This window comes from Alosa alosa, chromosome 9 (assembly GCF_017589495.1).
Source record: "Alosa alosa isolate M-15738 ecotype Scorff River chromosome 9, AALO_Geno_1.1, whole genome shotgun sequence".
Classification (NCBI taxonomy): Eukaryota; Metazoa; Chordata; class Actinopteri; order Clupeiformes; family Clupeidae; genus Alosa; species Alosa alosa.
The window spans coordinates 5,813,779-5,826,867 of record NC_063197.1 but is presented as its reverse complement, the minus strand read 5'-3'; the positions used below and the strand labels follow the sequence as shown (position 1 = coordinate 5,826,867).

At 40.2% G+C, this 13,089-nt stretch overlaps 1 protein-coding gene and 1 long non-coding RNA gene across 4 annotated transcripts in view; both read left to right on the top strand.

The window, feature by feature from the left end:
- LOC125300080 overlaps nucleotides 1-13,089 on the top strand; it is a 99,433-nt gene that overhangs the window by 72,195 nt on the left and 14,149 nt on the right. For all 3 annotated transcript variants that reach the window (XR_007194507.1, XR_007194508.1, XR_007194509.1), the window contains one exon: nucleotides 5,030-5,141. This is a non-coding gene — a long non-coding RNA (uncharacterized LOC125300080). The remainder of the gene's footprint in view (nucleotides 1-5,029; nucleotides 5,142-13,089) is intronic.
- sox2 (SRY-box transcription factor 2) lies at nucleotides 2,517-4,559 on the top strand. Its single transcript, XM_048251602.1, has one exon. The coding sequence runs from the start codon at nucleotides 2,789-2,791 to the stop codon at nucleotides 3,731-3,733; it is 945 nt and encodes a 314-aa protein (XP_048107559.1). The 5' UTR covers nucleotides 2,517-2,788; the 3' UTR covers nucleotides 3,734-4,559.

Here is a 13,089-nt window from a genome sequence, read left to right as displayed (position 1 = left end):
GGCGATGGGTGTCAGGTTTGCTAGGGTGTCCATCATCAAGCAATCACACCTGACGTCTTATCTACCACTGAACTCTCATAAGGACGGTTTTGTGAGACTTCCTCTGGTGTGTGTGTGTGTGTGTGTGTGTGTGTGTGTGTGTGTGTGCACGCTTAGGTGCGCGCATCTTTGTACTTGTGGAGTTATTTTCCCAGTCTCAATAAATCGGTAACGGGCAAACCATGTAACCTAACCCATTAGTATAGCCTGGAATGTCACTAGTTAGTGGGAGTGGTAGTAGTGACTGCTCTCTCCCCTTATTAAATTGTGAAGATAACGGCCATCATGTAGTAGGGTATCAATCGACCTACTTCAGTATCTCAGTTTAAAGGATATTTTTGGTGCTCATAAAATGTTATACATTTCGCATAAATCGGTCCAGATATGTCACACAAAACATTTAGTTTTGCATCCTTTTCTCGCAAATGTGTGCAGCGTATGGATATATTTGTGATGTTTTTTATTATTATTTATTTATTTATTTTTGGACCATTGCAGGTTACTTGCCTCACTAGTGCTGGCCACTGAATTTTCAGTCGACGCATTTTAAGTGATTTTTTGACTGATTTATAAATGATATTTCCTCCAAATCCTTACTCTGTCTTCTTAATATTTCATTTAGTGTACACAATGGTGAAACCAGCCTCGTTCGTGGTAGGTGTACTGGTCGGCAATACTGTAGCCTACCTGCCACAAGTTTTGGCGTCCATACGACTGTGCGATGTAACTATTTCGAGGAATCCAAACTAACATTGACATTCTCCTGGACGTTTTTCCGCATTTCCATAAAGGTTGATTCGTTGATAGTAGATTCCATTGTCAGGTCTGTGCAATAAGACATAGTCGCAGGTTTAATCTAATAAATGTAAGGGTCTGTATAAAATTGTTTATTTGTTCTTGACTTTGCTTACAAAACACATTCGGCGTAGGCCTACCTAATTTACAGAATAGCCTATCTGTTTTCTCAGATACCATCCATGCAAAAATATCTGTCTATAGGCCTATTTTTCTGTATTAGGCCTATAATTGTCCCAAACAGGCTTTATTCTTTTTCTTTAGTCTTGTATGTAAACCCATATTACCTCTGCCTATTTGCTATAGGCCTAGGCTGTCACTTTGTGGCTCCGTTGTTTGGAAGGGACTGATGTTACCCGTCAGTTACAGAAAATCCTCCGTGGCCAAAGGATTTTCATGTGAATGCTGTAGCGCGCAGGGTTTGCTAGTATCTACATTAACCAGAAGAGGGCGACTTTGAAACACAACTGAGGTTTCGGCATAGTGGCGTGGGCTATGAAGGTTTATTATTGATACGACTGCACGTGTTTTGGGATTATTCTCTGAACTACCACATTTGAGTTGATCGTGTGTATTTAATTTGGAGTATAAATGGTGTAGACTAGGCCTACTACTAGTAGCCCAAATATGCTCTGCATCACCTGCGTTTTTAAATCACAAATTAGTTTTATAAATTCTTAGAAAAATAACGATGACAACGGCAACTAGTTATCTCGAAGTTTTAGAATATTCATCTCGTTTAGGCCAATTTGTTTTTAAGTGTCGATATTTTCTTCTCGTCCTCTCACTTTTGTGGCCAAGAGCATTTTAACAACAAAGCTTCTCCTAACATAATAGAAGGAAAGAAACCCTCCTTTTGTTCTGCCTGATGCAGCCTACTGACAATACGTTAAACAAACTAGTCATTTGTGATGGACATGTCGCTGCTTTCTACTACCATTTAACGTCCCTCGATCACATTTGACACACGGGAAATATTTAACTAGCTTACCACTCCAAAACACCCCACTATAATAGATTCTGGGGCCTGTCGCATCAGTTGTTGTTATTGGTGGTAATGGTTGTGTTGTTCTGCATAGAAATGTAGCCTACTAAATTTCATAAAGTTTTGGTTGGACTGTAAAATTGGCCTGCTGTTGTGGCAGAAAAAAGCTCTATTTTCTGGCTATAAATCGCTCTGGTATCAGCTGTTATTTTGTCTGTATATGGTTTCTGTTATTGTTCCTGCTATGTTATTTTAGACTGAATTGCTGCTTAATGTCTCTTTGGCTGGATAAAAAGTGTGGAATCCTCTCCGATTCAAGTGGGCTTTTTTAATGTGGTAATAATAATGCTTTACAATTAAATTTGATAAATGCCCTGACTAATGCCTAATGAAAATATACAGGGTTATACACCGTGCCCATTTGACTTCTAATGCTACTAAATGTGCAAATCATCATTTGCAAATACACAATTGATAAAGTTACTAACTTTTTTAGTTTACTGTATAAGGTTTGCCACTTTTTGGTATGCATTCCTAAGTACTTTCAGTTTGCTACTTACTATGATAAATTTATGGCATCTATTGGTTGACACTGTCTCTGCCTCTGCTATGCTGACTGAAATAACCCCGCCCCTTTATGCTAAATAATCCTGGCTGAGGGAACATCGCTTGTGATTGGTCAGGTGGGTAGCATTTATTTCACTGACAGCCCCGTACATGAATGGTTGTCTATTAACTTGTTCAAAAAGTATCAGGAGTTGTCAAGGCTCTGGCGGAGAGGCAGACGTGGTTTGTTGATTCTTTAAAGACTAAGAAAGAAGTTTGTGGTCACAACAGGACCAACTGGCTGAAGGAAGTGATACGTTTTCTACTTCAGTAAAGTTACTGAAACCGGCAAGGTACCTACAGAAAACCTCTGGATTGGACTTTCTTTCGCACTGGTGAGGCAAGCGTCAGAAAACCGTTTTAATGTATAACATGATGGAAACCGAACTCAAACCTCCGGCACCCCAATCAACTGGGGGTACGGGGAATACTAACTCTTCTGGAAACAACCAGAAAAACAGTCCGGACCGAGTTAAAAGACCCATGAATGCCTTCATGGTGTGGTCTAGGGGACAGCGAAGAAAGATGGCGCAGGAAAACCCCAAAATGCACAATTCGGAAATAAGCAAAAGACTCGGGGCCGAATGGAAACTTCTTTCCGAGAGCGAGAAGCGACCTTTTATTGACGAAGCCAAGCGTCTCCGTGCTCTTCACATGAAGGAACATCCGGATTATAAATACAGACCCAGGCGGAAAACCAAGACCCTGATGAAGAAGGACAAGTACACTCTTCCAGGTGGGCTTCTTGCACCGGGCGGTAATGGCATGGGCTCTGGGGTGGGTGTAGGGGCTGGCCTGGGCGCCGGGGTTAACCAGAGGATGGACAGTTATGCACATATGAACGGATGGACAAACGGAGGCTATGGTATGATGCAGGAACAGCTTGGCTACCCGCAGCACCCCGGACTGAACGCGCACAACACAGCACAGATGCAGCCCATGCACCGTTATGATATGAGCGCGCTTCAGTACAATTCTATGACAAGTTCGCAGACATACATGAACGGGTCGCCCACATATAGCATGTCCTACTCGCAGCAGACCACCCCTGGAATGACTCTCGGCTCGATGGGTTCGGTGGTCAAGTCCGAGTCCAGTTCGAGTCCACCGGTTGTCACCTCTTCCTCACATCCAAGGGCTGCCCCATGCCAAACTGGGGACTTACGGGACATGATTAGTATGTACCTCCCGGGCGCAGAAGTTCCTGAGCAAACTGCTCAAAGCAGACTTCACATGTCCCAACATTATCAGAGCGCACCTGTACCCGGCACAACGATTAATGGCACGCTCCCATTATCACATATGTAAATGAACTTTTATATCAGAAAACTGGACTACTCTGGACTTATTTTTGTACAGAATTTTTTTGGGGGAGGGAAAGTTGTATAGAACTCAAGGAAAGAACACGAAACTTTTTTTCTTTCTATTTAAAGAAAAGCTCTAGAGGAACGGTAGGATCTACACAAAAGTTTTTTTTTCAGGTGTATGAGATTTTGAAAGTAGAAAAGGGGAGTCAATCAAATGTTTTATTATTGCAATCATGTTTTGTACAGTATTTATCAAAGAAACATAACAATCAGATGTAATGTTTGTAAACTACAAGAAGTTAAATTTTTATGAACGTCAATTCCTCTTAATGAATGAATGGATAAATAAATAATAGGGCCAGGATTGACACGGAGTTCAGGATACTCCAAACTCACTCTGCAAATACTGGAGGGACAGAAAATATGTAAAAGCAGGTAAATGTTTCTCCTTGAAGGTAAATAGTACTAAACCATTTTAATTTAGTTCAAATGAGAGTAAAGGAAAAACAAGCTTTCTCACAGGTTAAAACATTATTGTTAATTTATATTTTGTCTCCCACTCTCCATCTGTTAGAGATATGAAGTTTTCTGTTCATTGTTTTTCCTCATGGTTTGTAAATTTTCTGTATATTTACTGTGACATTTTAAGTTTTGTTTTAAATCTTCATTTCCGTAGTTGTATTTTAAAATGTGGCCTGTCCGCAGTTGCCAACACTCCATGTATATATTTGAACTAATAACATCATTATAACAGTTACAGCTGAGTTTTTTTTCAATATGCAGTTTGAAATGAATAAATTTTTGAAATTTGGATATTTGAAATTGTTCTCGAGTTTTGATTTTATTTGTCATTCAGCTTAGTTTATTTGTTGTCATTGACAAATTAGTTTTTGTCATTGTGTGTGTTTACCTTATGTCAAATAATTATCTATCATGTCAAATAGGTTACAGGTGATCTTAAACTGGATTTCAGTTTTGATAAATACATGTGTTGGTCCACTTCATCCCCTAGCAAGTGATGTTTTTAAAGTGCGCTTATCATAAATAGTGCCACATTAATAGCATACATACATTGTTTTAATGTTTTAACTAAATACGAATCAGAATGACATTTTTCACCGTACACATTCAGTTGTCCAAGTAAGTACTGGAATATTCTCAATATGCTTCCAAGATGTGTGACTGAGTGAGTGTGTGATTTACTGAGTGTATGTGATGTGTGACCACGTTTAATAATTTGATTACATTGTCCTGAAGTGTAGATTGTACTGAAATTATTTACATCTCTGTTTTTTAGTGAAAACACTCCTTTGGATTTCGAGGAAGCCACCATGCAAAAGGTTGTTCCCTGTAATCCTAGTCTGAGAGGGGGAGATTAAACGCCCATAATGTTGAAGATTCACGTCAAGGTAGTCGATCATTTTTATATTTGCTGATCATTCTTGAGAAAACCTTTCAAACTACCATCTTGAATCGAAATTACAATCAGCGTCAGACCAAGATAAGAAAATTCACGTCAGAATATTTTAATTTGCCCGCCTTTGACCACTTGTTCCTCGTGCATCTATAGGCCTTTGACACCATGATCTGCATTGGTTTCTATTTCCTTTAGGCCTACATATAAAATGGAAAGAGTTAAGTAGCCATTACTAAATACTAAAACGGCATGAACTGCAAAGTGCTTGTTTTGTTTGACAGCCTCAGCGCATGCCTTAGAATGATTGGCACCTGTCATTACGCGGAAATTCCGCCATCTGTTAATGACTTCATGAAATGTACGGACAATGTGTTGTTTTTTTTACAGACAATAGAAATTAAATATATATCAATAAGACCTTGTCAAATTGCTTGGTAGCCTATATAGAAACAATGCGGCGTGATGAAGGCCTATATTTTTGCTAGACTACTGACAAATGTGGGCTGACTAAATCTTAAAAAGTTGTTATAAAGCAGCTAAATGCCTGCATTGTTGTTTTATCTGGTGCAATTACTTAAGGTAGGTTAGATCGTAATGTTAATAGTGAAAAGTATAACAGAAAATGACAGTCAACCCGAATTATGGACTGCGCTTTGCATGCACTTGTGAGCTTCCCGGACTGTTGTATTTCACACCAGTGTGAATGTAACTTATTTAAATACTGATTTGTGTTCGCCGTTGATGGTTTTACACTGCTACAATGCCTCGGGACACAGAACTTCTTTACTCAATGTTTCACTTCTGCCTTCTGATATAGCCAATGGGGATAGCCTACATGTTTGCAGCCATGCCCTAGTGTGGCTTAGTCTAAATTAACACCAAGATAAGATTATTATGCGCCCATATTCGGTGCAAATAAAAGCGTTTGAAATCTGAAGGGTGTTAAAATATTTTGCTGAACTGCGGAGGTAGATTAGCACTCTTGCTTGCCAAAGCTCTGAAGCTTCTATTACAGCGAGTCTCAAGGGAACGGAGCTCACATTAACCGCTAAATGAATATTTGACGAGGTCTCATTCCAAAGTATTATTCGACAAACGTGTCCCTACCGGACTTTCAAAGGGTCAGAGAGCAGTGCTTCAATTAATTATACAACCAGTAAGTTTGGTTGTAATGGCTGGACGTGTTTGGTAAACTCATTTTAAAATCTGTTTCCTCTCACATTGTTTGAGGTCTTTTAAACCGTGCGTTTAATTCTGCGGTGAAGGACGAGCTTTCTCTTGTCACATTATGCATAGTGAGCATTCTTTTGTAGACTGAATTATTACGGAGGAAACAGTGGAACACATGTGAAAAAAGTACCCTCTGTTCGTATGGCATAGATATTAAATGGCAACATTGAAATGAATCTTGAACAGATGTAGGGCATAAAGTAATGCTTACGCAGGTTTATTGAACATGGACTAGAAGTGTCATTGATGTCTAGAGAGTACTGGAATACAGTGGATAGAGCTGCAAGAAACTGGTCCCCATGAGATTACGACAAAACAGTTTTCAATGTCATATGTGTTTATTTTATTTTTTTAAATCCACTTTGTATTTCTGAAAATGACCGCTTTAGGCGTACCTTATTTGACTGGTTTAAAACCCAAACATTCATTGCTTTATTGAAGTCATTGTTTTCTTTACCAAATGTCACATATTTTAAATCGATAGCCTATGTGTTGGGTGGATGGGTATTGTATAGGATGAAAGGCCATGCTGTTAGTTCACCTTCCGCTGTGGCGATTTTAAGAGATATTTGAACAACAACAGGTGGTTAAGCGTCGTATTTTATAGAAATCTGACAATGGTGGTCTTGAAAAATCCTACCATTCAAATTTTTAAATAAACCCAAATAATGCGCCGCAAACAAATAATGATTTAGCCTATATGTAATACCTTGAACACTAAGTCAAATTCCGTTAAACTCAGTGTACCACAGTGGCTTTGACCTCTTTCACTTAAATTGAGAAATGTCTCTCTCAACATATTTCTTGTGATATGCCTATTTCTTTGCGTGTCTCGTAAGGTGTGCATATAGTCATTGGCGGTGCGCTGTCCTCTTTGTTTTTTGTTTTGTTTTCTGTTTTTGTCTCTTTTGTGCTGGTAGGATTTATAGGTGAGCCATGGCTAAATCCACGATTACTCCTCTCGTGTTTTTCTAAAGGAAGCAGTCATACAAGGCTACGAGCATAAGGGACAGTGACGTCATACAACTTTTGTCAAGGAAATATTCTTTGGTCATGATACCCTTTTAACCAGAAATGGTAGGCCTATCGCCATACGTGGTTGACCACCGTAGGTTTGACAATGCATTATAGAATTGTGTTTAACTTTACTTTGACATATCCTTTGTTGAATCTTTGAGACTTATAATTGGGCACATGAACTCATGAATTTCAGAGTTTTAACGGAGACTAAAAATGTCATTGGGTTGTCAGGTTAATACCAGTGCCATTAGCCTAGTCTCGTGATTTAAAAAAAAAAAAAGATAGCCCTATTATAAACTGTGTGATTGTGTTTACTTGAAGGAACTTTGGTAACTAGTGACTTTCTTCTAGCACTGTCATCCCCTCACCATTTCCATTTTTTGAGGGGGTGGGGTGATCTGTGGTGGTCGGGAGGGGAACGCAGCATTGTGCCATGCATTGAATTGAAAACTGTCAGAGATGTCGTCTATTTTAACAGTCTCTCATGGAGTGAATGGCAGTCGCTCCCTGATCCAGTGCAGGTGCAGGGAAGCTGGGGGATGGGGGTTCTCTCGGCTCAGCCAAAATGCGCATTCTCTTCAATAGACCACACACTGTCAGCCAGCATGGCATCAGCTCTACGCCTCTCACACAGCTCCGCTGCAGGACTAAACCCAGTTCAGTTTTGTGCCTCTATAATCACAGCCTATGGCTATCAGTCGCCTTACAATGTTCGTAATGGGGACTGATCACCCCTCATAATATATATATATATATATATATATATATATAAATACAGAGAAGGACAGGTTTAATTACATTTAAAACAACTTTTTAAATAGTTGTACCTTTTAATTCTAATGTTGACAGTGACTACATAAAACTGTAAAACTGTATCACAAATGGCACACCAGATTTAGCTGAACTGGCATATGCTTTATGTGATAATGTGTGTTTTAGGTACCTCTAGTATTATACCGCCTAATCTTTTCAATGTTGAATAACGGGCCTGGAGATAGACTATTTAAATTCGGGCATGTAGGATTATTGGGTACCTCTGTCCGGTGGTCATTTAATACAGGCTATGCTAATTTATGCTACCACAAGCATACCGATACAGCTACCGGCGCCCCTAGGCACTCCATCACAGTCTTTACGAAATCTCCAAGCGAATGCGTTGTTTCTTTCCGTGGTATTTGATGACATGTTAAAGCGTGAGCACTTTCTGTGCGACTTTATGCATTTCCAAATTTTTTCGATTGTCCATTTGCAAGACTTTGAAGTAGCACTTGGGTAGTTGGGAAGAAAACCCGAGACAGTTCAAATTTCTGAAGTAATGCCTGTAAAATGTAGTGTATGCCTACGACCTTCAGTTTTCACTCAAGAAGTAAAATTAAGAAAGCAGAAAAACAACTAATCATGATGTCATGAGATGGGGACACCTTTATGAATATTTCATGGTTATTTTTTTTTACATCTCCTTCTTATTGCCATAGACCTAGGCTAAGTTTACCAGTGTAAACGCAATATTTAAAAGGACGAAAATCTATCTACCTGTGCTGTTAGTGTCATTTTGAACTTACATATATAGGCTACACATTGTCCTATTACTAATTCGAGTTAATACGTTCTTAATAGTGCTGTAACAGTGGGTAATTGGCCCCCTTTTCGAACAACAATGTAAATCACCAACTCTTTCTTATTTAATAACGTCAAACGCTTCGCTGGATTGGCTCCGACAGTGAAGACCTTTTCTTTCTAAGCAGTGTTGTTCGGACGGAACAATGCAGATCTAATTGTGGAGATTTTAGGAGCTGGCTACTGAGAGTGAGCAGCAAAGACTTGGAATCTGGAGCAGATGACTGCTGAAATACATTGCTTGGAGGGATATTTACTGACTGGATATACTAGTGTCGTGGTATGTTTAGCCTACTTGTAATCTGCTGTACAAATCTGGATTTGATAGACTTTTTTACAGCTGACTTGTACTGACAGATGGAAATATAGTCATATTTCTCTTCTTTTTCCTCGCAGTGTTTTACTTTCACCTCCCTCTACTTTGAATCAAAGCACATTATGGACTCGCAGATTTTTAGAAAGGCCAACCGCATAGTCGATCTCGAAGGCGCCTGCTGTTATATCAGCTGGGAGTGAAACCTCTGTATTTTCACTTGACGCTGATTGCACGGCGTCTTGGGTGCAGCGCGCGTGAGAACGGCGCGCATTGTGCTCATTTACGCATCTGTTGTTGCGGTGCTGTAACAAGGTGGAGTACAGGCCCAAGTGTTTCTGCGTTACCACAAAGTCCACCCCATGCTTGGAACAATATATGCTTTGATGCAGCGGTTCAGTCAGCAGGGGTGTTCAGAGCGATGCAGATCAAGCTTGCTTTTAATGGACCAGTGGCATAGCCTGGGAGCTAAACGGAGAGGGGAGCACAGGGGTGGGGGCTGCACGGGTGTGTGTAGAGGGGAGGTGGGGATGGGGAAGGAGCAGGAGGGGGGTACTTCCAGACAAACGTCGTTGTGCTGCACGGATGCAAAGTTTGAAGTAAAGCCTTTGTCCGGCTTGCCAACCGAAATGGAAACCCATTATTTCAGTAGAACATTTGGGCCTGTTCGAGTTAATCATCCTTTCATTTTTAAGTAGCCTGTGATTTTTTGTACGCTTCAATGGTGTGGCCAGCTAGCTTTTGTTTTGTAACATGATTTAATTTGGTTGTATAAAGCCTAAACAAAACAACACAAAATCATAATGGTTTTGGTCCGTTTCAAATACAGCTAGGCTACAGTGTCTTTTGTATGCAAAGAGTTGCCAAAAATCATAGGCCTAAAAAGTTAATATGATGTACACAAGGAGACAGTAAACACATCTGATATTGAATTCTGGACACGGGGCCAGTCTCTCCCTCAGAGAAAGTGGTGCTGCACAGGTGTATTTTACACCTCGTCCTTCAGATGTGAGGGCCGAACCCGGATTGGTGTGTTGCTTTAGGAGTGCATTGGCAACGTTGTGATTTTGTGTGTCGTGCCGTGCCCCAAGGGAAAACCATGCTGTCACTCTTTTCTGCGGTGACACCAGGACATCTATGAGAAAGCTATAGAAGTTCACAAACTTTCACTTAACATCAGTTAAGTGTCAAGAAAATGGAGTCACAAAATGTACTGAACACAACAAGAGAGTGATCAATTACATGTGTTATTGTAATAAAGTTTAAAAGGTCCTCGCAATATTTTTTAAAACTATAATATTGTTTGTCTCATAGCCCTAATCGTGTCATTATTAGACATCACCACATAGTTAATTCCATGGGCATTTTAAGGATGATGTGTATGACACAGATTTGCATGGGGAAATCATCAGCATACAGGCTGTGAACTTTCTTTCTTCGTTTCCCAGCAATCGCTTTGGCTATTAGGGGCTGTCATTAGGCAACCCTTTCTAGACAGCTCCGCGCAGAGCTCCCCAACAGCAGATCCCTTTGTTCTCCCCATTCCTCCCAATTTCAGGCTTCGCTTGTACATACCATTAATGTTGATTAATGGCGTTATAAGCATCTGGGTTGCCCTATTTAGCAAGACATGCAAATGCCAAAATTAGAACTATTACCCAACCATTATTAATTGTTTTGAGGTTGTATCAAACGTCCGAACAATCGGTGGGAATTGTGTCAAGTGAGACCTTGCGGATATAACTGGCGAGTGTATGGCAACTGAAGTTAGCATTGTTATCAAACATGAAGCTGAGATTATATACTGGGGGAATATTTATCATCACTGCGTTGCAGACAGGCGGCAGCTTGTTGCACCCCTCTGTTAAATGCGATTGGCTTTTGTATGCTTTTAGAATAAAGGGTTTAGAAAAGTTTGTCTGGACACTGAATGGGCCCCACAACGGCTCTTTATATTTCTCTGGGCGAGCCCCTACTCCTCTGAATGGAAGTTTAAGGGCTTCTCGCCGAACGCGTGGGCTTGTTGACAAACCAACTAATTTGTCAAAAATAAGCTCTCCTCACAGCTGGATGTAATATAGCCCATTTGTTTTGTTTATGTATACCAAACTTGTGCCATTCTTTAAAAATAATAACGTAGCCTACCGTTGTACAAGACCCCCCAACAAATGCGCAAAATTTAATGGCCTTTAAAACGCCAGTGATTCTGTAGAATCGTTCATGAGGTTGAATTTGAACCTGAATAAACGCCCAATCATTACTCAGCTTAATCTCAGTTCTTTCTGCCATAATGCGGAGGTTATTGAACGCCTCCTGTACGAATGTCTTGTGCCGCATCGTCTTGAACCATTTAGGAATACCACAAATGGGACAGCATTTCACCTGTGGTGCATGCCTTTCCTTCCCAAATTCTGATTAACAATGTGAAAAGAGAGAAAACCCTGAATGACTGTGCAGGCTTAACCGTTGATCATTCAAAATGCTTGTGTTAAATATAGTCAATTACACGCATGATTTCACTCCAACAGTAAATTATATTCATCAACTCCTCCCTGGTTCTATCACTACAGCCAGACCTGAGGAAGTCATACATTTGCGCCAGGCATCAGACTAATTAATACTCTAGAGCGGTCAGTGGGTCTCCAGTCTTTGAATGGCCCCTGTCCCTCCGTTAGAGACTGTGTTGGAATGTAAAAAGGGCTTTCTTTCACTGCCTTCTCTAGAGACCTAAGCGTTCTCCTGTTAGGGATGGAAAGCACTGGTTCAAATGCGACACATGTTTGAGGAGAGCAAAGTCTTGGAACCACCGCACTACCGTATTAAGCGCCTTTACGTTCACCCCCATAATGTATGAACATGTTGATCATTGTGCACCAGATTTCGTTCATTTCAAACACAAGTTAACGAATCTTTGCGGAAAACAAGTAACAATCATTTGACTGGCAAAATAAGACAATTGAAATGCGCAAGATAGGAAATTACGGTCTTTAAAACTTCAGAAGTTTGTTCAACAATGCCGCCAGTCACTCACCCTATAATTCAATTATTTGAAACAACAGCAGAAATAGGTTCGATATGAGTAACCTAATACGTCTAATAAGTGTAATACTATTATTAATAATGATAATAATAATCAGATAATCATTTAGGTGCCTGTGTGTGTGTGTGTGTGTGGGGGCGTCACTGGAAGAGTTGCTAATGTGAAGGACGTAGCAGGTTAAAACTATATGCCATTCTGTGCGCCACTCAGTGCATCTGATTGTAAATAAGCGGAGTTCACACGCCGATCGAGTGACTGAGGGGAACAAGCGTTCCATTTTAATCAGGTGGCTATCTCCCTATCGTGGAGATCAGAGCCCCGCCACTCCTGGGCTCGTCATTGTGTCCCCACAGCGAAATGACATCTCCCTCAGAAAAGCGAGGCGAGTCGCAGGATGAGATTTCAACTGTCTATGCGCTAAACCTTTCATTACCAAATACACCATAGAATGACTGTAGTCGCTATTAAAAATAAATTAATGACATTTCTAATCTCAGTTTTACCACTGCAACTCAGCTGTTTTCTGACAGTCATCTATGTGTTATTTTTTATCGGAATATTTAATTTGCGTGTTGAAATGTGTGTTGTAACTATAGTTTGATAATTTCTTTTGATTTCCAAAAGTGCCAATACTGTTTGTTTAGTTTGAGAATACACTGTCACTTCGCATCATCATTACAATGAAACACGGTGATTACGATGGACACCGACGTTTTTTTT